This window comes from Pieris rapae, chromosome Z (assembly GCF_905147795.1).
Source record: "Pieris rapae chromosome Z, ilPieRapa1.1, whole genome shotgun sequence".
In the NCBI taxonomy this organism is placed as follows: domain Eukaryota; kingdom Metazoa; phylum Arthropoda; class Insecta; order Lepidoptera; family Pieridae; genus Pieris; species Pieris rapae.
The window spans coordinates 7003420-7029438 of NC_059534.1; the positions used below are offsets into that span (position 1 = coordinate 7003420).

A 26019-nucleotide genomic window follows, 5' to 3' on the forward strand; every position below is an offset into this window, starting at 1 on the left:
TTTGAAGGGATCCCAGTCATATTCCCAAACAGGTGCTTGATTGGAACTCACAAGGAAAGCGAAGGCGTGGCCGTCCCAAACAAACCTGGCGCCGTACAGTAGCGGACGAGGTAAAGAGAGCTGGTAGGACTTGGAGCGAGGTGAAGCACGAGGCGCAAGACCGAACGGGATGGAGGCTCGCTGTGGACGCCCTCTGCCCCACCTAGGGGTTATAGGACATAAAGAAAGAAGAAGACGGTAGGTAGGGATAAATTGGCATTCTTCTAGTAGTTTCTGCAAAATGATTGATACTTTTTTTAAATAAATGGATAGTGTGTTATATCCTTAACAACTTGATATTTTCGACACCCCACAGAGGTGTATGAAATTGAACAGTTGCGATGTGATAGACCCTCGAGTAGACCGCAGGGCGTTCTCCTCACGACCCTATCCTGTTATTAAAATATTTAATACGTATAAAATCATTTTGGCACCGCCCGCGGCGTTGAAACTGTTCCACTAATTTGTTTCGCTGTTATAATTTGTGTATATTTTAGACTACATAAGCGTACAAAAAAGTGGACGAACATGTGTCAACATACAAGTCTGTATGGTTTATATGTACCTTATATAGCTACGTTATTTAACTACTTCCGCTCACACACCCTAAGACGAGTTATTTCGACCGCTGTGGATATTCTTCTCGCATTTCGTAGCTAATGGGGCTTCCAGGCCGGCCAGTCAGAGGTTGGACTAATAGTAAATTGATCGATTTACTCACATATAAATAATAAATTCTGTATATAACTTTCTAAAGGATTACCTTTAGAAAGTTATACATATATATATTAGACACTGCGTTTCATGTTTTGTTAATGCTCATTTTGTAGCATTTGTATGGACTTGTTTCTCAGATTAATACTTGTGTCAAATCAAATCTGATTAGGGAGAAGCTTTGTTGCAAGAGCAGATTAAATAAGTGTGACAGTGTGTTGGAACTATTTTGGAACTTAGATTAAGCCGTGTTAACTGATAAATATATTTAAGAAACAGTCTTACTGAAAAAACAAAAAAATAAATAATGCTGAAACTGATTTAAGATTATTAGAAAAAACATTTTATGGAAATTGTTATTTATTTATCATTACATAATAAAAGATATTAAATACATAGTGTCTATGGTCAAGGCCAATAATAGCGGGCATTTTAATCATGACATACCAATGAATTTCTATGATATGACTGATAAAATTACGGTTTTATATTTCCAGATCACTGGACCATGATAGCGGGTATGCAGAAAAGCGGCCTTCTCTACGCTGGAGTGAGTAATATGGACCATCTTTTTGTAAAACTAAATCAGTTCTTAAACTATTTTTTAATACAGTTGCTCAAAAAGTTGCATATTGCAGGGACGTATAGCGTTCGGACAGAGGGCTATTACACACTCGTGCTTTTTCTTTATCGCTAGTGCGTTATCATTCCCAAAAAAAAACCAATGTGTATTAAAAAGAAAAAACCAACCACGAAGGTTTTACTAAAAAAAATCATAGAAGTTTTTATGATGCACGCAAATATTTTAAAAAGAAGCTACTAATTTGTTTCAATATCAGATTTAATGATTGGATTCAATGAGTTAGATTTGGTTTCTTTTCATTTCATATCAATAAAAATATTCTACTGAAGACTTGGCTGTATGGGCGAAGTTCCCTTTGCCTACCCAGAATGGGTGAAAAGAAAAAAAATTGCTATTTAATATTCTTTGACGGTTGGCGCCATTTTCCAAAAATGTAATTTCATAAACAAAATAAGTAATTTCGACGATATTTTATTTGAATTAATATCACCCGAACTCAGTATAATTGTACAAAATGCTTCGGAGAACATTTTACCGGAAACGTAAAAGTCGTAGATATGTAGCTACGTGCAACGAATTTATTGCGTGGAGAGAAGAGAAAAAAAAATAGTTTTATTAAATTGCTTAATTTTATCGCAACTGTATTAAAAATAGTTGTTCAGTACACGTGCGGAACCGTCATTGCAACTTGTTCCGACTGTCAGCCCTCACCTTCGGCTGCGCCTCGTCTCGGGTGACATTCGCCGGAACTCTTTGCAAGCTTTCCGCACTTGTATTGAAATATACTATTTTAATACAGTTGCTCAAAAAGTGGCATATTGCAGGGAGATATAGCGTTCGGAAAGTGGGCTATTACACACTCGAGCTTTTTCTTTGCCATTCCCGCACTCGTGCGTTTTCTTTGCCAACTGTCAAAACAATGTGTATTAAAAAGAAAAAACCAACCACGAAGGTTTTATTCAAAAGATTCATAGAAGTTTTTATGATATATGATTTCTAAATATTATAATAATTGGATTCAATAAGTTCGGTTAGGTTTCTTTTCATTTCATATCAATTAAAAAAATATTAAAAAGAATTTTATAATATATGCAAATACGTATTTTTAAAAAGTTTACTAATAATTGGATTCAATAAGTTAGGTTAGGTTTATTTTATTTCATATCAATAAAAAAAATATTAAAAAGAAAAAACTAACCATGAAGTTTTTACTAAAAAAAATCACAGAAGTTTTTATGATTCATGCAAATATTTTAAAAAGAAGCTACTATTTGTTTCAATATCAGATTTAATGATTGGACTCAATGAGTTATATTTGGTTTTCTTTCAATAAAAATAGTCTACTCAAGAATTGGCTGTATGGGCCAAGTTCCCTTTGCCTACCCAGAATGGGTGAAGAAAAGAAAAAACAAGCTTTGCTCATATTCTTTCCAAAGACGTTCTTTCGAGTTGAGTTATTTGTTGCACAAAATGAGTAATTTCGACGATATTTTATTTGAATGAATACCACCCGAACGCAGTATAATTGCATAAAATGCTTCGGAGAACAATTTACCGGAAACATATAAGTCGCTACATATCTACGTGCAACGAATTTATTCCGTAGAGAGAATAGAAAAAAAGCAAATAGTTTAATTAAATTGCTTAATTTTTTCGCAACTGTATTAAAAATAGTCGTTCAGTACACGTGCGGAACCGTCATTGCAACTTGTCCCGACTGTCAACCCTCACCTTCGGCTGCGCCTCGGCTCGGGTAGACATTCATCGGAACTCGTTGCAATGACAGGCTTTCCGCACTTGTAATGAAATATACTATACTGTTAACATTTATTTCTTTACAATACTACGAATCATATTCCAGCGACAACAGATCAAAATCCTAAGAGCAGTTGGAAAAGCAGCATGGTACAACGAAGACCAACAACGAAGTTCACGAACACCTAAAAATGAAAACTATCAAAGAGGAAATCCGGAGACTGGCAGGTAAATATAAAGAGCGGTTAAGTTGTCATCCGAACGAACTTGCTCGCCAACTCGCCATTAGACTGTATGTGAGTCGACTAAAACGTCACCATATTCTAGAGCTAGAAAATCGACAGTAGCTCTAGGCAGAAGATGAGTTGCTTCCAATGGGCAGTCACTTCACAAGACATCACCACAGAACAAATTCGCTCATAGCCTTAGGGCTGATTGCAAATTACCACAGAGATAAAAAACAATACTACGCGTTAAACGCACTTTATTTAAACCTTACCAAACTAATTTTTGACACTTAAAACTTCAGTTTCACTAAATTTGGTTGTAGCGTAATGTTTTAAAGCAATTTTTTAGTATGAATTTTAAGTCCAGCCCAAAAATATAATAAGTCTATTCACAAACCAAAACAAAACAAAACAGTATTTCCTAAGATATTCCAACTAAGGTTCGAGCTAAATAAAGTCTTCAACTTAATGTAGTATTTCGATAAAATATCGTAATATTAATCTCAGTGTTCAAGATTCGATGTGGTAAAATAACGAGAAAAAAGCACATTTCATAAAAAAATCGTTTATTTTACAATGTTTTTAATTCATATATGTGTTAATTCATATTATTAAAACTTACTTATTTAAAATATTCGTATAGTGTCATAATTATCATCACACATGCATAATCAATTAACTACATATTACAGATAAATTTTCGCATTCCACGACACATTATGAAATTATTAAAATTTATATATATGTTATCTTATTTAAAAGATTTACAAACATCAAGATTAAAAACACGTATTTTTTTTTCATCGTCAGTTATATAAATTCATTTAAAACTTTATAGATAATAATTCCATTTAAATATTGTGTAGGGACAATTACAGCTACATTATTTAAAATTAATTATTTAAATTAAATTGTCTATAAAAAGTTTTTAAAATTACATATGCAGTTTTACTTCTTAAAAAGTTGGTTCCATGTCATTTTTTGAACCTTCGTCGATGCGGAGGGAAGCGGAATGCAGTCCGCCTGCGCATCTTGGGAGTCTGAAATATATGTAAATCTTTAAGGCATCTGGTCTATCTCTATAAAAAGTTGACTTGTGTCTTATTATTAACTAAACATAATTTTTTGCAGTTTTTTGCTAAGTTTTGCCTGAAAAAATGCAGATCACATGAAAGAAGACTTACCGGTAAAGGCCTGATAGGTGTGCTGAAACCGGACCGCCTCCCAAATGGCTCTGCGCTACTCAACTATATCCCGTTCACCCCCGCCAGCACCCGTCTTGTCCGCAATACACGAGCGAGCCACAGACGCAAACAATCTAGATAGTAAAGCAATATGTTAATCTTAGTGAAAGTGACTCGACATTTCATCCAAAGATAATTATTTTGACATTCAAATTGATTAATTACCTTGATGATCTTATGTTCCAAAAAATTTAATTTTTTGGAACATAAGATCATCATTATTATATTTGTACGAGCATTTATTACGAAAAATGTATGTAAAAATGAAACCTAATAAGGTCTCATATTATATATAAAAATTATATTTTTTGGATCATCATTATTATATTTGTACGAGCATTGATTAAAAAAATGTATGTAAAAATGAGACCTTATTAGGTCTCATATTTTTCAGATATATTATGTTACTAACTGTATTAAATGTTGAGTCTTACGTCTTTTATTATCCCTAATTCAAAGGTAAGTAAGTCATGGTAATTTTTGATTTAAGATCATATAGATATATTCGTAGAAAAATCAATAAAATAAATTTTCAACCTTTTTTAGTAGTTACAATCAAATTCAAACTGTTTGCAAAATTGTAAAAAAAACTGTAATTAATCAATTTAATCTTTCTTAAATTAGTATGCAAAGTTTTAAAAGGTAATAATCAAAAGTGCTATGCACAGAACATATTTTTATGTTTCTACAGAATACTAGACAAGTATTTAATCTCTAAAAGCTCGCTAGCATACGTTTTACTATAACATAATAGTTTTTCAATATTAGGCTATCGTAGATCGTTTTTTGGAACATAAGATCATCATTAGTATATACGTCTTTTATTATCCCTAATTCAAAGGTAAGTAAGTCATGGTAATTTTTGATTTAAGATCATATAGATATATTCGTAGAAAAATCAATAAAAAAAATTTTCAACCCTTTTTAGTAGTTATAATCAAATTCAAACTGTTTGCAAAAATGTAAAAAACTGTAATTAATCAATTTAATCTTTCTCAAATTAGAATGCAAAGTTTTAAAAGGTAATAATCAAAAGTGCTATGCACAGAACATATTTTTATGTTTCTACAGAATACTAGACAAGTATTTAATCTCTAAAAGCTCGCTAGCATACGTTTTATTATAACATTATAGTTTTTCAATATTAGGCTATCGTAGATCGTTTTTTGGAACATAAGATCATCATTAGTATATACGTCTTTTATTATCCCTAATTCAAAGGTAAGTAAGTCATGGTAATTTTTGATTTAAGATCATATAGATATATTCGTAGAAAAATCAATAAAAAAAATTTTCAACCCTTTTTAGTAGTTATAATCAAATTCAAACTGTTTGCAAAAATGTAAAAAACTGTAATTAATCAATTTAATCTTTCTCAAATTAGAATGCAAAGTTTTAAAAGGTAATAATCAAAAGTGCTATGCACAGAACATATTTTTATGTTTCTACAGAATACTAGACAAGTATTTAATCTCTAAAAGCTCGCTAGCATACGTTTTACTATAACAATAGTTTTTCAATATTAGGCTATCGTAGAACACTTTATTTTATACAAAGTAAGATTTCTTTGCGCAACAACTGTATATAGCACATATAGTTGCAAATTAATATGACGTAATATAAGACGGAAGAAATCCCAATTGTTTTTAACCCTAACTTATTAGACATGCACGGAAACAAGAATTGAAATTATTATTTCTATTAAATTCACTATAGTATAATAATCAGTCAGACAAACTCATGTGTCGCAAATACCTACGTTACCTACTATTGATTCTTTGATTAGTTGATTGATTATTTTAATTAATTAGTTTATTAATAAAGAATCCTTGAACTCACCAAGATTACACGAGACGTTTATAAAAAGGAAGTGTTAATTTAGAATTTCGAATGGATTTAAAGACTTTATTTTCACAAAAAAGGCAAAATGCTACATACAAAAACATGAGAACAATACCTCAGGTAAACATAACATGTAGCAGCTATCAAATAATCACAAATCGTACATGCAACAAACCCAAAAGTAAACACAACCAAAGACACACGAATTAAGAGCAATTATAATAAAAAAGAAATTAAAAGTAATTTTGTTTGACTTATTATCCCAACCTCGATTTGAATGCATTGAAAGAAGTAATATTTTTTATATTTGTGGGTAGTTATTATACAGTTGTGCCACTTCGTAAGTAAACATTTTCTTGCCGTAATTCGTGCGTATTTTAGGTAGTGCAAGGTAGCTTGTTCGACGCATACTTCTATGACTCTAAACTTAAACTAGTGTGTGGACAGAACTTTTTATAATTTTTTTGACAAGAATACATGGCATTGTAAATATAAAGTTGTTGTAAAGTTTGTGCCTCGATACACATCTATGGAAGGTGAAATATAAGTATACTGGAACAGTATTTTGATTATTATATTTTGCAATACTTAAATGTTCGATTATTTCGTTTTGGCGGCGCTGCCCCAAACTTCAAATAAATAAAGTAAAAATAGGAAAGGAGTAATAGATGAATCTGTTTTTCTTTTTGATTAAATTATTCTCCAAAAATATCAGACATATCCAAGGTCTTCTTCAGTACATTAGAGTAGAGAGGTTTATCTGGCTTTTGTAAAATCTTTAACACCAAAAGGTACGGCTTATAATCTACTCCCTCAACCTTTATTAAATCAAGTAATATTTTTCTTCTGTTTATTGAAGTTGATGTTATGAGTACATGGAATGGTACATGAATTAAGTTAAAAAACAATAATACAACAACAAAAAACAGGATGGCGAAACGACTTCAGATTAGTAATTGATTGATTGTGGATGATTTATTATATGTGTATTAAGAGGACGGGAATTTTTATTTAAAGCAAGCGCTATGAGGTTGTGTGCTGCCTGCATTAAATAAAACATTATTGTCACGAATTTCGTCGTATCGCCACTATATTTATTTCTAAAGGTCCACATTTGTATCATTTCGGTGTATCGTATCTCCGTTGCGTGGCTTCGGCGCGTATCATGATCGCTAGTTTGGACGCAAAATGATACTCGTTAATGATACACGCCGTGTCTGATACGGCCCGATCCGCAGTTACCGCGTATCTTGATACTTCTCGTATCCGATACGCGTATCACGATCGGTGGTGTGGACGAATTTTGATACTGTATCGCGATACGATACTTGATACACGGCGAACCATCCATTGTCGGTTTTTTCGCGATCATCAAAGGGAATACATGTCGTATCGAACAAGTTTGAATGTGTTTGAAATTTAATAAACATTGTTAAACGAAGTATAGTAGTTGTTAGTCGCAGTGAAAAAGGAACAAGATGAGCTGGGAAAACGAAAGTTTTATAAAACTTATCAAGTTGTGAAATACTGTTAATGATAATATAACAGGCGCAAGTCACCGCCAAATTGTCAGCAATTGCTGACATGGCTAAACCGTTTGAGAACGAAGACATGACTGAACCGTACGAGAAGGGAAAGGTGCACTGAAAGACACGCGTATCAGGAAATGATACATCGGAAGAAAAGTGAGCGTCTATATTTGTAAAGCAAAATCCGATATACTGACATGATACAGCTTATGCTAAGTATGGACGTGTTTTTTACAAGATACGCCTTGAAGATACGACATGGATAAAATGAGCGTCCATATTTATGATACAAATAGTTGATACGATACCACTGATCGTGATACGTCAACATGATACAAATGTAGACCCGGCTTAAAATGGCAAAATAAAATTCAAAAACCTATCGAATGCAATCATAATTTATATAGTATTGACATTGACGATAAAGAAAAAATTAAAGCAAAAACATATATAGCTGCAATATATTCTTACAAAATATTCGAAAATGAACTTTTCTATCAAAACAAAACTATCAACTAAAGTTTTTCTTAGATATATGATACTTTTTAATAGATCCCTTCATTTTAGCATGTATTGTTAACTTATAGAAAACATGGCCATAGATTTTATTCATTATTTTTTTAAATACATACAACCTTTTATTTTTTTACGAATGGTGAATTTTACAAATATGTCCAGTAGTTTTGGAGCATGCATTTAAAATATTAATGTAGATTATAAATATTTTATTTTACAGAACCAAAAGGAAAAAGGTTTGTAAAATTTAATTCTTACAATATAATAATGCAACTCTGTAAGACTTATGACACATGCAAATATTACTGGAATGTTAATTTGTGGTCGAATATTGTCGTTATAATGGTTCGTAATAAATTAATATTTCCTTATTTTATTGATCATAAAAGTTTATAAGGATCAATTGAAATGATTACCATTTTTAAGAATATTACGATATGTATTCTTTTATTTGATGATAATATCTTTCCCCAATTATTCTGTACGATTTACTTTTAAACTATATTATGTTGATACGACTGTTTCGTTGTGTATGTCCTATGTTCAACTACCGAAATGGCCCATGAAACTCATTATGTAAATAATAATGCCATAAGTTATGAAACAGCTATGCAATTGGGCACACACTTGGATATATAATATATATATATACAATGATAGTTAATAAATATAATATATATACAGTAGAGAAAGCGGAACAACAAAATTAATTCGCGTAAGCCAGACTAAACTCATTTCCAATATCATGTTTAGAACACATTGCAGTTATGTTGGGATATGTACTAGGGATGTTCAATAAGTGATAGTTAATATGTTATATGACGCAAATAATTTTTTATTTGCGTCTGCGTATTAGGTTTACAATCTTATATCTTTATTCTAAAAACAAAGTTTGCTTTTAAAAAAGGCGACCGCGCTTTCTATCTTATCCAAAAAGCACGTTCCGACAACTAACATTTTTTTTTAAACAAGAAAATTGATTTCTTTTTGTTATTATTAATCTTAAATGAAACAAAAGTTATTAATATTTGCCTGCCAGTATTTTTTCATTCCAATGAAAATGTATCGCGTTATCACTATTGAACAACCCCTTAGTTTAAAATTTTACATATGAATCGTCAATCAATGCCAACACACTTTTATAGATATATTAAATTGCAAATATGATTGAATAAACTTGTTTTCCAATGGCTTTAAATTATGTGCAAAGTAATTTTTTTTAAATAAACATCTAAAGAAGTTAACGATGAAAAAGGGAATTTAAACTGACCATATTCATTATTGGAATTGAGTAATAATCAAAAAAATAAACAAAAACTTACTTTTCAATCTCCGGGGCGCAATGGACAAACTCGTGAGTCCAAAATTGATATATTGGATTCTTAATCAACTCAATAAAGGTTATGAGTAGACCCCATGGGTGGGGCCTATTCACAATAAGTCTCTCAAGTAACATCCTTGTAATTTGTTCCTGAACCGCTTCAGAGTTAGCTTCAGCGAACAAATATAGCAGACAACAGCTGAAATAGTGAGTGTGGCTGTTTGGATAACGCAACTGGTTTGCAATCGCATTCAAGAATAAGTATCTGAAATACAAAGTTTTTTTATTTTATTTGCTCAGCATTTTAATAATGTGTGACATACAGTTGTCATAGTTAGACTCTGGGCATATCGTTACTAGTCAATAAAATATATATACAAATATATTGGCTACTAAATGTTAACATTATGTATAATATATTATAGTAAAGTATAAATGTCTTACCGTCCTTCATAGTCAAAATCAACAGTAAAGTTCTGGAATATATCCATATGAGCCGAGTGCGCAATCGTGGACATATTTGGGGTTTGTCCTTTGGTCCTAATATGGGCAATCGCCTGTGTACCAACATACAATACAACTGCATTCATCAGCTGGCTGTTGTATCTACGTCCCGGCTCATTCACCACCTATATTAAAGGTTATTTAAATTCAATCTAGATTTATTCATCATCTATTTTTAACACGAGGAACGGGAGTTGTTTAGAATATATTATAAATTAATAAAACATATTTTTAATCGAAATATCCAAATGGTCAAATTACCCATTGAAACGTTTAAATTACCTGCATATTGCTTCTCAATTCTGATAGGAAAGTGACAGGAGCCCTTGCTTTTAGATATGCGTCCAAATCTTTCTTGAATTGCGAGGACGGTATGAGATTTGCGTAATTGATAACCGCGCGTGGTGGTAAATTTATCTCCGCTAGTAAATCAACCTTAAGGTTGGGCGTGAACGGGTCTGGAAGGCGCATACTGCGCGGGAAAGCTGACAAAATCAAGTTCCTCATTTGGATACAATTAGGAGGTATTTCATCGCAAAATCCATAGTGGTAATCGCAAAGAAACTCTGGGAAATCGTGGAGTAATACCAACAATAATTTTAATGTTCCTTTGTAAAGCGCCATTACTGGTGGTGCGAGTTCTGTATTGCGTAGGAACGGATCTAGGAATTTGAATAGATCAATGAGAAGTATGGAGTACATTCCCCAGCCCTGGAAAAGTAAAATCGTATATTAAAGTATATTTTAATTTAGCAATAGGAGAATTCGATGCAATGACTAGCCTGTTCTACGGTGTTCAAGCACTCAATCTCATACATACAAAATAAAGGAATTATACATTGACGATAACATGCACACGAAGCGGTTAATACAAAATAAAAAGCATTACAATGGGCGTCGGCGTTCGTATGAACAGGCGAATGTATCAAGTCTCAGTATATTCTGTAAGCAATTGTAAGATTTGGAAACATTTAGTGTCATTACATCGAATTATCCAATCCGTCAATTGAAGCTTACTAAGCAAAATAATTTAATATGATTTGACTCTTTAGCAAACAGGAAAACTTTTTTTAAAAATTTTAATAAGAATATTAATGAATTGTGTTACCAGTGCGAATAACTTGGTGGCATAAAATTAAAAACAACGGTATAGTTTTATGTCAAAATTCTTAAGTTATAGTATAAGATCTAGAGCATTCAACATATACACGTGGTTCGAAATATAACCATTTAAAAAAAAAGAAACTTTCATTGTACATACAACAACTTGTGATACATAAGAAATTGTAAAATTATTTTCGGCAGGGTGTGTTTATACACGTCAATTTTTATTACCAATGATAAATACATTAGCTATGTGCCAAATGAAACCTTGCCTCATATTCTCTATTTCACACTTTCTTCTCTTACATAATTGCATATATCAAATTATTTAGGGATATTTAAGAAGTTATAAAAAATTATGTAAATTAAGAATCCATGGATTTCTCATAGTATCTATTTAAGCTGAAGGCTATTTGATCGCTAGGATCAAACTTGAATGATATGTGTTCTAATGAATTAAAACGACATAGCAACCAAATCTATTATATAATAAATGCTAAGATTAATTGCTTAAGCTTCATTGTATTATAGACAAATATTTTACATATAAAAAAAATATACATACATATATCGAATTAATAGCATTCAATTTCGTTTAACAATACTTATAATACAATTCAGCTTTATATAAATTAAAAGAAAACTTAAATAAATAGCTGTCAATAAAATACCATCACTTTATAGACGAATAGTTATGAAATATAACAATTTTCTTTTTGATAATCATGTACTAGGAAAAATGATCCCTTTAAATAGTTAGCATACTATGAGCCTCTGATAGCTATTGAATGTTTTGTTCTAATCACTCTTTACTTTTAAAAATATAAAATAGTTATGAACATAACATTTTTCTAAAATTCTAAAAAGCAACGCAAATTATCTTCAGAAATATATAGTTTTATCAGCATTGGGAGATTAATTTCGATGTCTACAGCTATAATATTGTTCCATTTTATTGCCAGCTCACAAAAGCAAACTTATCAGTAGAAATATATATAATTATATATAATAAATACCTTTTGTTGTGGTGTAACTGCCAGCACACGATTAATGAACGATCTATGTGCGATGAGCTCCAACCACGCGTAGCTAAATGCAGCAGCTTGGCTTGGTCGAATTATTCTAAACGTATGGCAAAATGCGGTGAGCACCTGAAAATATCAAGTTCATAGTTTAACTAAAAAAATAGTACTCCGAATTGTTAATAACGAGACATTATTAGACAGATTAACATAAATTAAATTTGCAATTGCAACGTTTTAAGTAAATTATTTCAATTGTCATAGTGAAATCACAATGTGAAAGTTTAAGATACAGATATGAGATTTAGTGAAAGCTATGACAACAAAATACAATACGTTAAGACATATAAGCGCTAAAAGTACTTTAGATAAAGGGGCAATCAGACTGCTTTAGTATTTATGAATTAGGTAGTAACAAACTACAATAGAAAAATCTTTCACTGGTCCAATAGTAATGAAACGCGTTGTAGCTTTCTTTGCATAAATAATAAACCCAAATAAATAATTAACAGGCAAACCGCCTGATCTTCAAACATATTTCGCAGATTATGAGAAAATTTAAGATTCAGTCGCAATGCAAGGAATCAATAGACAATCAATCAGAAAAGACATTTTTAACCGAAATTATTATTAATTAAAATTAATAATGACCATGAAAATCAGCCAAGCAAGAAAATAATATGTACCTTAAAAAATAGTGTTTTTTTTAACTCAAAATAATTCTATACATAAAAATTTCGCCAAGCTTTTTATATTTAAACACATTTAGATAGCATCGCGGAATATGCATACAATGTATAATAACTAACCTGATAGTTCATTGATTCCAAAACAGGTTCTGCCGTGTTCATGTCCAATAGTAGTATCACAAGCATTCTATGATATGGCAGCTGTTGGAAGTTAATGCCATGTTCCTCATGATCGTGGAGAAGCCACCCAGCAATGATACCGAGGATCTAGAAATTTAATTATTCTTGAGGATCTAATAATTATTCTACATGAAGTTTGTTTGAAAATCATTTTACCAATGACATCCGATATGATGATACAAAACAAATAAATAAAATCTATTTATATATACGAAAGGCAATTAATGTATCTGTTTCGTGATGTTGCCAACAGGCAAGTAGGTGATCGATCAAGCTTCTGGCTGACATAACTTTTTGGGTTAAGGCCGTTTTCACGATGTTTTTCTTCTACATACTAGCCAGACTTAATGCGAATATAGACCGAAATTACATTAATGCACAGCAGGGAATAGAATCTACGATCCCAGGGATGAGTATTATAACCATTACACTGCTCTGTTTAATATTTCTATTTCATTTCACAAAACAAGAATATTAGTGCTCAGATATATTCAACAACAATCTAACATAAAAACTTCGAATTATTCAATAATCCTGGAACAAAAGTCACATTTGCAATAGACGAAAATGAATCTCACCTTGTTCAGTAAATTGAGTTTCGGCGTAGGGTTGCCAGCATCAGCTGTATTCTTGATCAACAACGAGACAAGTTTTATGAATGAATCGCACATTGTGTAGAATTTCTCCTTCTTCGAAGGCACCTGAGGTGGATTCAACCTCTCTTCCGTCAGCAACTGATAAACATTCTCCACACACATCTGAGTGGCAATTCTAAAGAATCTCGTTATCATATCATCAGATTTAAGTATTCCATTCAGATTCATGCGATGCACGTATAAATTAAAGTTTTGTGCGATTTCAATTTCGGTAAGTGGACTCATAAGCACAGTACGCCATTCGCGCAGAAGATTGTCCGTTTTCTCCTGGAGCCCGGGTGGATCATCGTAATCGCGATTCTAAAATTACGATTAAAATTAAATTATACTAGAAAAAAAAATTTTTTTTTTAAATAATTTATTAAAATACTTACACGAACTTGCATGATACCGGTATGTATATGCGAAGTAGGTCCCAAAGCAGAACGTTCCCCAAGATACGTACTGGGGTCCTGATTAATCCTTATTGCTTCTATTAAGGGCGCTAATCCCTCCGGTGGTGGGTTACGTGAATGGGAGACTAATCTTACTAAACACTCAGTTATATGGTATAAATCGGACTCATTCGCATATACATTATTCCTATCATCAACCAAGTAAAGCTGTACAAGTTGCATCGCAAAGGCAACGGCCACATAATTGTTCCCGCTATCCATCAAATGCGCTAAGGCAAGATCATACTGAAATAAAACACATCATTTATTTCTAATCTATTAAAAGTACCACATCATACTATATGTAAGCGATTGGATTTTTTTTTTAATTTATAGCGAATTTTAAATTAATGGCGAATAAGCTTAAAATTAGCAATAGTATATCTATACTATTGCCACATACTTGGGGTAGATTCACCAGATGGTTCCGTATGAGGCAGTCGGTAGCTTCGAGGTTATATTTAAGTTCATCGCGACACTCAACGATACAGCTGGTTATCTGTTTGGTGGTCCAGGCGTGTCCATACACTCTGGCGTCTTGAAGTAACTTTAATACTCGTAGATGAATATCTCTGTACCGGGTCATTATTTCGACGTGTTCCGTATTTGTACCTGGCTGGACTATGTGGCCATCGAGAAGACCTTCTACTGTCTAAGATAATATAGGGAAAACAAAGTAGAGTATCAATTATTCCAAGATGTAGGTAACGCATGTTCTTTAGATAGTTCATGATAACGACTCTATTAAGCCAATCACATATATTTTTTTATTTAATCAAAATTTAAAATATTCTCAATTTATTTAAACACAATTGTTGAGTAAAATCAAAACAAACGGAAGTATTCAATATTTAACATTAACATAATAATTATATAAAGTTCATAATATTACCTAGAGGACTATCTATGTAAAGAAATATATTAAAATTGTCAAAATAAATGTGCAAATAGGTTGGAATTAAGAACAACAATGTGAACTATAGGAACCACTCACTCTCTGCAGTAAAGTATAACCGGAAACAAAATCACGGTTTCTTCTTGCCATAATGAGGCACTCCAGGAGTGTGTGCATATTTGTGGCCTGAACTCCAAAAGACGGTACAGACAGCGCATTAGTCAAGAAAATCTCTGCTGCCGATATAAGGCCACCCATTTCATCGGTTCCATATATCTGATGAATGTATAATATATAGAAATTCCATATGAAACCTTTCAATAAATTCTTAGTCTAATGAAATCAGAAGTTATTTAATAAAAAAATATTTATATACCAATATTGATCTGTGTTAATTTTATGACATTTATAATTTTTGTAGTGTAATAATTATTTCTATTTTGTTTGAAACAAACGATAATTACTAATTAAAAGAGAGAAATGTTTATCGGACATTAACAGATACATTTCTGTTCAATTTTCAAACTACATTTAATTGATTTTATTGAGTTCTTTGAACTAGAATAGGTTAATACAAAAATAAACACTAATTCACCTGCGTGGGGTTAATAACTTGGCTATATGTAATCTGTGGTAGTTGTTCCTGTGCCGACGGTTTCGGCATAAACATCGCAGCGTCCCGCACCGGTACAAATCCAGGAATGTTACACGCAAACTCTTCATACACAGCGATCTGCGTGTCAGTCGGTCCACCGACATGCAAACGCACCCTTTCAGGTATCCTTTCGGTTTGATATCCCAAAACGATCGGATCGTAATATCTGCGACCTTCCTGTCTAGCAATTTTCCTCATTTCGTAGTCGTTCAATAATCTCTTGTCGAGTTCCGGAAGGGCCTTTTCAACGGCCGTCTTCTGTATAAAAGCACAGGCCAGCTCCATATTCTCGGCTGCAAGAATAGCTGCTGCGCTGTCAATTATGTCCTGCTGAAAGAATTATGATATATGCATTTTAAATCTCTAAAGATAAATTAGTTTTCATTTATATGAATTGCAACTTACCTGCTGGGGCGTTGTTGACAACAGAGCCGTGATAAACGCAGCCTTCAAGTTTGTCGTGATCGTGTTAATAATTTGTTCGCGACACGTTATCATCGCCATACCCGCTGTCAAGTTTCGCATCATATGATGTGCACAAGTGCGCATACGGCCCTCGTCTGCGTCTAAGGAGAAATCCTTCCTCACAATCTGTTCGCATGTCGTAAGAGCGTATTTGATCGATCGATCAACAACGGGATGGATCCATTCCTGAATGGATCGCTCAATTGCCGGTTTCACAAACTGTTTGAGGTGAGGGTAGCTTTGGAAGAGAATTATGTGCGGGTTGAAGCTTATCTTCTGACCAAAAGCAGAGGTTGAAGTGACATTCACGTCTAGGTAATTAAAGCGTGGCTCCGGAATGCCCATCACACCCATCAATGAAGGATCATTGAGCAACCCGTTGGTGGGCGTCGGGGCCGCCGCGGAAATATCCTCGGCGGGTATCATTGGCGTCTGAGGTGGAATCATCTGTATTTGTGGAGCTTGAATAATCGTTTGATTCAAGGCCATCACATTGGGTTGTGCTTGCGGCGGTGGCTGCGGCGGCTTCGGTTGAGACAGTTGGAATTCAATAGTTCGTATTTTATCTGGATCCTTCAAATATAAACTCGGTTTAAGGTCTTGTATGTCAAGGGATAAGTTTTTACAGAGCACTTCTATCTCGAACTTTAAATTTAATTTTAATTCTGGCTCTTGGTGCAATTCAGCAAGAACATTCATCAGAGACATGGACCAGGGATTGGGTGGCTTAAAAGCAACACTCTTAGCGCAAGATTCGAGAACTTTCGCTATGAAAGGTACGACATATAAAAGTTCTTGCTGCCCTTTGTGATAGGCTTCCAGAAGTAGTGATTTTAAGTCAAGATCTAGGAAAAGTATGGGTACGTTACGAGCTAATGTCAGCATGCCCAACCAATGACCGAGATTTTTTAACAGAGACCGGTCAGAGAAATTGGCTATACTTTTGTCAGATCGTAGGAGTACTCTGATATTACGATAAGTTTCCTGGGTCACTAACTTGTTAAGCTTCCGTATTTTAACCACATCCAAGAAGTTTGAATATAGGACGTGGAAGTTGAGTTCGATAGATGCTCTCTTCATTACTAAATACTGAGCGAGCCAAGGGTAATATTCCTCTGTAATAATTTCTTTCAATTCATCGCATTTCGCTTGTAAATTCAATTGGCTGAGATTATTAAATATAAAAGCTGTTTTATCTTGAATAGACTCTGGTGGCGAATTCAATTTATCATCTTTATCTGTGGCTGTTAAGAGGGTATCAATGTTTGTTGCATTGGCAATGGACGGCCGACTTCCTATACCCCCAGGAACACAATTGGTAACCTTAGATATTACTGATATCGAAGTGTGCGCTACAACCGACCTGCAAGAAAAAACCGTGTTGTTATCATATACATCCAATATTATAAACAAAAAATATACTTAATTACATACCTGTATGGTGCAGCCATAGACACAACTGCTGTTTGGTTCAGGATGGCTGCTAAACCGGCCGGAAGTACAGCACCTTGAGGCTTTGTTGGTGGTTCTTGGCTCTGAAGTCCATATTCGATATATTCTATTAAATGTGGAGGGAATTCACTGAAATGAGGTATAGCCCTAACATGTTCGCAGTATTTATGATAATCTTTTAGGCGCGATTTAAATCTGTCCAAAGCGGCGATACCAAAATAGTACATTTTCGATCCCTCGGGTTTTCTTAAAGCGTCGAGCACAAATCTTAGAGCTAGTCCGAGTGATACATAACTCGGTACCAAACCCTTTTCTATAATCCCACCAAACAACTGAGCTGTTATATGAAGCTCTTTGTCTGGATATTGAGGGAAAAATTTATATTCTTCAAACAGGTTTCTTAGCATACAAGAGAACACCTCACGTTCTCTTTTATTGGGAGAATCTTGGAATTTCTTTAACATTTCAAGCACTTCATCTATTGACAGTGTTGGATGAGGAGGATGGTTGTAAATTCTTTGAAAGTAACCATTAGCCTCATCTTCAATTTCTTTTGAGACATTATGAATAATCTCTGGAAAATGTATCGGATCAGGTATGCGATGTTTATCCATTGCGGGGCCCGTCTGCATTCTTGCTAAAGCTCCCATGGTGGCTACATTTGCGGCATGTTGCATTGGTATCATAGCAAATGGGCTATTCGGTCCCGCGCCCATAAGTCGTGAAGGTGATCCAGGCGCCGTAACCAAAGGTCCGAGGGTGCCAGGCATCGCGAATGTGTTTCCAGGAGCTCCGAGGCTAAGGTTGGCCACATTAGGTGTCAGGGTTGCTATAGAATCAACATGTGGAGTAAACAATTGGCCACTTAAACCAGCAGGATTGAATGGAGTCTCAATTACGCGCGCATGCGTTTGTCGAGCTATTCCTGCAATATTAGGTCTGGCCTTACTCAAAATCATTGTTTGACAATTTGTAATCAAAGTATAAATTGCTTCCTGTAACTCCTGTTGCACGTTAGGGATGCATAGTTGCAGACAGGCTAACAGTGTGCCAATGGTTTCTGGCGGCAGTTGTGCCGCTTTCGGCAACTGCTCCTCTTGTACCTTTCCAATGACTGGTGGGCAGCGTCTTTGTAAAAATTTCACCATGGCCGTTACAAATGATTCACCGTGATCCCTTATCTTATCTGTGAGCCATTTATCTAGTTTTAAATATTCTCTTCGAGATGCCAAACAAGCCAAGTCAATGATAAATGGAAACGACTGCACATTTAATAGCAACGATAGTGCCTTGAGATCCTGTGCCACGTCCAATATTCTTGACAATTTCGATTGATCGCAATCACCCCGCATATACCAGTCCGCCATGGCATGCATTATTATGGGTTTTATGTTCGGGTTTTGAGTATGCCAGGCATGTTGTAATATTATACCGGAATTAGGATGATTTCCTAGGAAAATCGGAATTAGAGTTGTCAATAACTCCTGTCTAAATACAGTGATTGGTGGATTAATCTGGAGCAAAGCCAATAGCAAGATGTCTGGACAATGCTGAAGTGGAAACTTGAAAAGCTCGTGTACTTGTAAGTAATAACCTCGTTCAGAAGCAAATAGTAGTAATTCCACTAAATATAGACATCGCCACGTCGCTACTTCCTTATTATCAGTTTCAGGGGGAGACTTTAGTAAATCGATAGACACTGGATGAAATGGGTAATCGGCAAAGCTAAACACATCAGGGTGCTTCAAAATATTTGTGATTAAACTCATCTGGCCTTCCAAGTTTGTCCATCGTCTGCAAAGATATTCGACAGGGAATATGTTCGCTGGGTACCCGGCACTTTGAAGACCTAGTCGAAGGATAGTGAACAATAAGCTCAGACCTTGCCTATCAGGCACAATAAATTCTGGATGGTCCAGTTGCAAGATAACTTCTTTCCAATTCAAGTTGGAAGCCAATTCTTTTAATGTTTGTACAAATACTTCTGCATTCCATGTCTCGCTATGTCCATGGGCCGATTCTTTTTTGGCCTCATGATTCACCCAAAAATTACCAGGATTTTGTATTTGTGGAGTGTCTTGAACTGTGGCATGATATCTAATCATCAAAGAGATAATTCTAGCAACATCGATTGCTGTTGGTTCCCTTGCACCAAAATTTAGCATGTGAGTTTTGCAGTCTTCAACTGATGATGTGAATCCATATCCAAGATCACGAATAACCTCTGCCAGAGAATTATCTAGCAGGGTTCCTGCCATATCACTCGCTGTAGCCATTTCTACAAGAGGCTTTTTGGTATCGTCAGGATACAATAGAGGAGCTAGAACAATTGGCACCACTTCCCGAGGAAAATCGTCTCGAAGTCTCTTAAAAAACAACTCTTTGGTTACTGCAGCAATTTTCAAATTGTCATACGTGAGGCTCGTTAGTAGAGTCTGCAATACTTCAGGACTGCATTCCTGAAGACCTGCACGCTCTGCATGATAACCTCGTTCTGAAAAGAAAATCTATTTGTACTAAAATATTCTAAACTAATGTTTTTTTATTAATTGTTAACTGTCGTCATTATTACTTATATATATTGTCAACATTTTTTTCTACAAAACGGTTCCAAAAAGGTGCTAAATCCCGAATATTTATTGGAATAACATTAATTAATAGCACAGAGATTACCCGCGCATAAAGAAATATGTGGATATGAAACACAGTGCGTCAGACATGCATAGCTTTAGTAGTATTACACTACTAAGGGAAAGGTTAGTCATTCTCATAGTGCAATCAGCAACTGAAAAATTAAAAATTGTGTACCTGCGTCAAGATAAGACTGAACTAGATCCAAGAAACGTCTTTTGAGATGTTGCTTTGCAAATGTCGCTATCTCAGGCTTCGAAGAGTGCTTTCTTAAGACAAGTGACAAAGCAACATCTTGAGCTGTTGTCAACTTTAACAATCGGGCAAGACGCGGAAGTAATGTATTTGATGCTTTAAGAGTCTGTAACAGATAAAATACTGCTGATGAGATAAAGCGAAACAAATACGACATTTGTATTGCCAAAATGAATAAAAACTTTATTTACACGACAAATAATGTACAATATAACTTTCGGAGGCCATCTCTTTCACTCACTCAATTCAAACAAGCATACAGAATAAAATTTTATTCATTTTGTATTAAAAATTAAGTACCTACATCTGCATGTCGCCTGTTATGTCCCTGTCCAGCGGACTAGCTGCATTTAAAAAGATATTGCTCAAAGATGATTCTTTACAACTTAATTAACCACCACTTAACATAGTACTACATAATATAGAAAAAAAGTAAAATCAATGATTTTCATACTACCCACTGTTTTAAAAGAAAAAAATAAAGAAACATGTAATAATGGCGTTAAAATAAGTATACTTTTCAGCCAAAATGGACAATGATGCAAGCAATAGTAATACATTTTCTATGTAAGCCTTTTAAACACTCAACTTGGCAAAATGCATGAATGCTTGGAGATGAATTTTATCATATTATGTATCTAATCAACAAGACTCAACCTGTGTTAACAAACAATAGTATAATTCTTTAAAGTTTTTCAATTTCAAATGACAAGAATTTTTCATAAATATTATAGATATTTAGATTGACATATAGACACTAAACTACAGTTTCCATGTAATCATCAGGGCATTTTTTAATATTTGTATTATGTGTATGAAGTAATTAAATGTTTAATGTACTCATTTTCAAAACATATGCTGTATTATGATGTAAGTGTAGTATTTATTATTTTAATATGAATGATAATTATTAATATTGTATTCAGTAAGGCAGTTTGAAAAGTTAAAAAACAGAAAAGGACAAACAGACAACACATAATGCTGCAAACATAAAGAACAATGCCCAAGGAGCAAGGCCCAAAACAAAGAGTTTTGGCAATAATTGTTTTATTTACTTCTAATATTATTAACTCAAAACATACAGAGAAAATATTACATTTGAATGTAAAACTAATTAATACAAGAGGAACAAAATTGATACTTTCTACAATTCAAATGGAGATTAATATTTACTATTACTTTTAGATTTTTCTAAAAATAAGAAGAGAGGGTTTATGTCTCATTATGATAATTGTGGATTACAAACAAACTCTTAGTTTATATAGAACAGAATGTCAATGTACAACTGTTATAATAACAGTTGAAAACATTATCTGGTACTTGAATCTGAATTCATTAACAAGATAGAAAATAAATTCCTTTGTAATAAAATATTAAACAGGACTATTCAATAAACAACTTTCCAACCACAAATATATAAAAATATGGGCATTCTTCTTTACTTTAAGCATGCTTCATAATTAAAAACAGTTTTTATTAATGCAATTCCAAATATCACCAGCTGACAATAATATTATTCTTAAGACATTAAATGACTCAAATACATGTAGTAGACACAAGTTAGTTGAAACTTTATTCCAGTTGGTAGAATGTTATTTTATGTAAAGTTAGTCAAAAACTTTAATAAACAAAGCTAAAACTTAATTGAAATTGCAGAGATGGTTTAAATTTAGCAATGCTTTTTGTGCTGCTATTTAATTTATGTTACATTGAAGATAAAAATAGCATGTAACCTTTTGTAGTGCCTTAGCAGGGTTGTCTATAGTTCGACAAATAATTGTTGACTTGGCGGGATGATCCAGAAGAGAAGTCAATAGCTGGGCCAGTAAGGATGCATGGAGACCAGTATTAGCTATTCCAGTACGTTCGTTATCCCACGAAGTTTTAACTGCTTCACTTAATAAACTCCTTAGCACATGGTTCTCTGCTTCTAAACCATGGATGGTGACAATCTGTACCATAAAATATTTGTTATAAATAAAATAAATGTTTTAAATAAAATAATACATAATATAAAAATAAAGTATAAATTGTGTAAGGATGGAACATTCTTGGTAATTGTTTTTGAGGTACAAGGAAAATGTCACTTGTTAAATAAAAGATGATTTGGTACATATTTGGTGATATAGTAATAATCTTGTCAACAAACACATCAAATATTATAATTTTAACTATAAAGACCACAACTAAGTATAAGGTAAATTTAATACCTACCAATTGCGATCAATACAAATTATTTAGTTTTTGAAACTAAAAAAATTATTAGTTACAGAATAGTAAATCCAATATTTGCTACAAGAAAAACTAATACAAAACCAAACTATTTATTGGCCGAAATGCTTGTCTCAATAGCAATTACATGAGGTGCATTATTAATACTTATAATTCCTACTATTCTACCATACATATTCATGTTAACTTGTATTGAGAGAAAGAAAAGATAGAAACATTTACACACTATTTTAGATATTAAAATCCATATAATAAATTATGTATGGTATGTCTGAAACTTTTGTCTTGTTCACCCCTTGTGGGCCAGTACTATAATGCCTAAGGATGCTAGTGCTTGAAAACTTTCTATTTTAGCACTTTTATACTTTCCCACTTACCCTCAATTTTTGTGTTAACAATAAATTTTATATATATTTTAATTTTTCGAATATAAAAATTGTCACTGTTATATGTTAATAAAAGCCTTAAATCATATTAATCATAACATTTTAATATTATTTAAGGCATCTCAGATTCTAAAATATGTATATAGTTAAGAACTAATAACGATATCACATTTGACCAGTCGATTTGATATTGTGAAAACTGTATATTACTTATGCCTAATACCTGTAAACCTCTTAAAGGTGTGTCCTTCTCGCAATACGTATTAAAAGGAATGAAGAACAATTAAATATTTACAGTTTTCTATATCGTGGCTCACACCTATTCCCGCCATTCCGTGGACACAGTTGGCAATATGGCGTCAAACAAAGAAAATTTCGCAATATGACAATTACTCACCTGTGCTAGCTCTTGAGTAGTCTGCTTAAAATTCTTCTTATTTAAATTAGCCACAAGATTATTAATTTGTAATAAGCTAAACGTTAAAGAGTCCAGGTTCATAGTTCCATTAATACCAGTACGAAAGCTTCAAACACGTTTGAAGCTTTCTAAATTTTCCCGGGATGACTAAAATTAAATGAAGTGACCTTTCCTTAGCAGATATTAGGTAAAATCCTAAAGTCAACATCACCAATAGAATTAATAAAAAAGTACTTCATTACAATTTTAGCCACCACTCGAATAACCTGAGCAGAATTCAGAATTCAGATTCACATTTCACGAAATCCAGCAGTGTGAGTGTGACCATATTTAAATTTGTCATTATGCTTAGCTACTTGGTTAAAATCTGCCAAAATCTGCTAACCTTATTTTAAAAACTGATAAAATCCTGCTATTTTATAAAATAAAAGGTTTAATACTTAGAGATATCATTTTTTTTATTGAAAAATTTACTAAATTTCTTAATTTTCCGTTTAATATTTGAATAGAGTGTAGTTGAATTTTGTGCTGTTTTTAACATATTTTTGTAGGCGTAAATTATACGCCTATTTTATTGTTTCTTTTGGAAATATATAAGTAAACTTATTAAGTTTGCATTATGCAAATATTTTTCTAAATTCTGCTAAAAACTGCAATTTTTTTCCAATCTGTGACATAATATGCTAAGCTGTGAATTGTATTCTGCTGAAATCGCAGAGTTCTGCTAAATCTGGTCACACTGATCCACAGGCTAAACCTTAACCACAAATGAGTGATAAGTGATCTATGATGACAAAAAATCTTAGGATAAACTTTCCACCGGATAAACCGTCGATTTGAATGCTCAAATTTTTTCTTGTAGATAGTACTCACCAAAAGAAAGCGTTTTGCTTGAAAAAGTTGCGGATATCTTACGGTTCATGAGATATATTTATCCAAGAAAATAAATTGACTGTACAGTGTTACCATCACCCTACAAGTAATACAGTATTCATAGGTCTATAGGTAACGCCACGAGTTATGAGCGCTCGCCGAAACTGGTGGCGATGTCTGCGCATGTACAGTCGCGCACCAAATTTCTTATGGCCGCGCGGCCCTAGAATTGTCGTTGAACTATACGCATAATCAAATAGTTATAGTGTAAATTAATCTAATTTTGCCATTGCAAGATATGTAGGTAGCTTTACAGTACAATAAAAAACACTTTATTTTAAGTAAGTAATTTATTTCAAATTCTAGTCGTGTGGCAGAGGCACTATTCCCTCCATTAAATCATCTTTGTACACTTTATTTCCGATTACGGAGGCCCTCGTAGACGGCATTTCGTCATCGTCTGAGATTTGACAATTGGTCTATGGAATAGAAAGAATAAAGACTATAAAGAACACAGATAATACAATATTAAAACAACGTACTATGCTCTGAGCTCATCGACCAGTAAATTAATATCAGTACTAGAACTTTTAATTCGATTCCTGATTTGACAGTGTTGCAACGTTATGACGAGTAAGAAATAGTGACGTTGCGAAATAATTGACGGAAACGGAATATTTATCTCTCCTATATAACTCTGGTATATAGTTGTATAGGTAAACAACTACTCCTTTAATAGAAACTAAGTATATCAGGAAATTAAATATTTCTGAATGGATTATTTAGTTATGACGATTAATTGTATTAAGGATTTGAGAGTGTTCTTAAATAATTGTGTTTTATTAGTAATCATGAAGAATGAGAAGAGAATGAGACATGAGACGTGAGAAATAAAATAAATAGATGTATAATTTTATCAATCGTTGCCGTCATCGCTATCGCTATCAACGTCACTTTCTGTAACATTTATTAGTAATGTGTCTGTGATATTGTCAATTAACATAGCTAGCCTACTCATTTTTTCCTCTTCTTTGACAACATGGGATACGCATTTAGACCATTCGTTAGCCGTAATTTTTTGAATGCCTTCCTCAAATAAATTTGCACGTCTGTCAATTTGAAGGTTTTATTATTTTGAGCTACATGCCCCTTTACCTGTGCCCATATCAATTAGATTGGGTAAAATCCAGGGAAAACGGCGTGTTGGTCAAAGGAAGAAGTCATGGCTTCGCAACGTCAGGGAGTGGACGGGTATTGCAAATGCGGAAGTGTTGCGGCATCTGGCGCAGGACAAGATGCGTTTCAGAAAACTGACGGTAAACCTCCAGTAATGGAGAGGCACTTGAAGAAGAAGAAGATATCAATTCGATAGGGTTCAGCTCGCAATGGTAAGGGGGC

At 33.4% G+C, this 26019-nt stretch overlaps 1 protein-coding gene and 1 long non-coding RNA gene across 3 annotated transcripts; one reads left to right on the plus strand and one right to left on the minus strand.

Annotated features, from left to right (window-relative positions):
- Positions 1-31: 31 nt before the first annotated feature.
- Positions 32-4558, plus strand: LOC123690567. Its single transcript, XR_006751186.1, has 4 exons — positions 32-237; positions 1251-1303; positions 3198-3319; positions 4450-4558. It is a non-coding gene; the product is annotated as an uncharacterized LOC123690567 (long non-coding RNA).
- Positions 3868-24065, minus strand: LOC110999335 (CCR4-NOT transcription complex subunit 1). Of its 2 annotated transcripts, none has more exons than XM_022268359.2 (17): positions 23728-24065; positions 22446-22664; positions 20635-20818; positions 17809-20320; positions 16315-17737; positions 15850-16236; positions 15354-15530; positions 14763-15011; positions 14300-14605; positions 13848-14225; positions 13210-13356; positions 12395-12529; positions 10557-10985; positions 10215-10399; positions 9772-10035; positions 4503-4636; positions 3868-4358 (listed from the first exon to the last, which is right to left on the minus strand). In XM_022268359.2, the coding sequence occupies exons 1-16, from the start codon at positions 23827-23829 to the stop codon at positions 4558-4560; spliced, it is 7176 nt and encodes a 2391-aa protein (XP_022124051.1). In that variant the 5' UTR covers positions 23830-24065; the 3' UTR covers positions 3868-4358; positions 4503-4557. The 2 variants fall into 2 exon arrangements, with proteins under 2 accessions (XP_022124051.1, XP_022124043.1); XM_022268351.2 differs by having other exon boundaries at positions 15850-16239.
- Positions 24066-26019: the final 1954 nt, after the last annotated feature.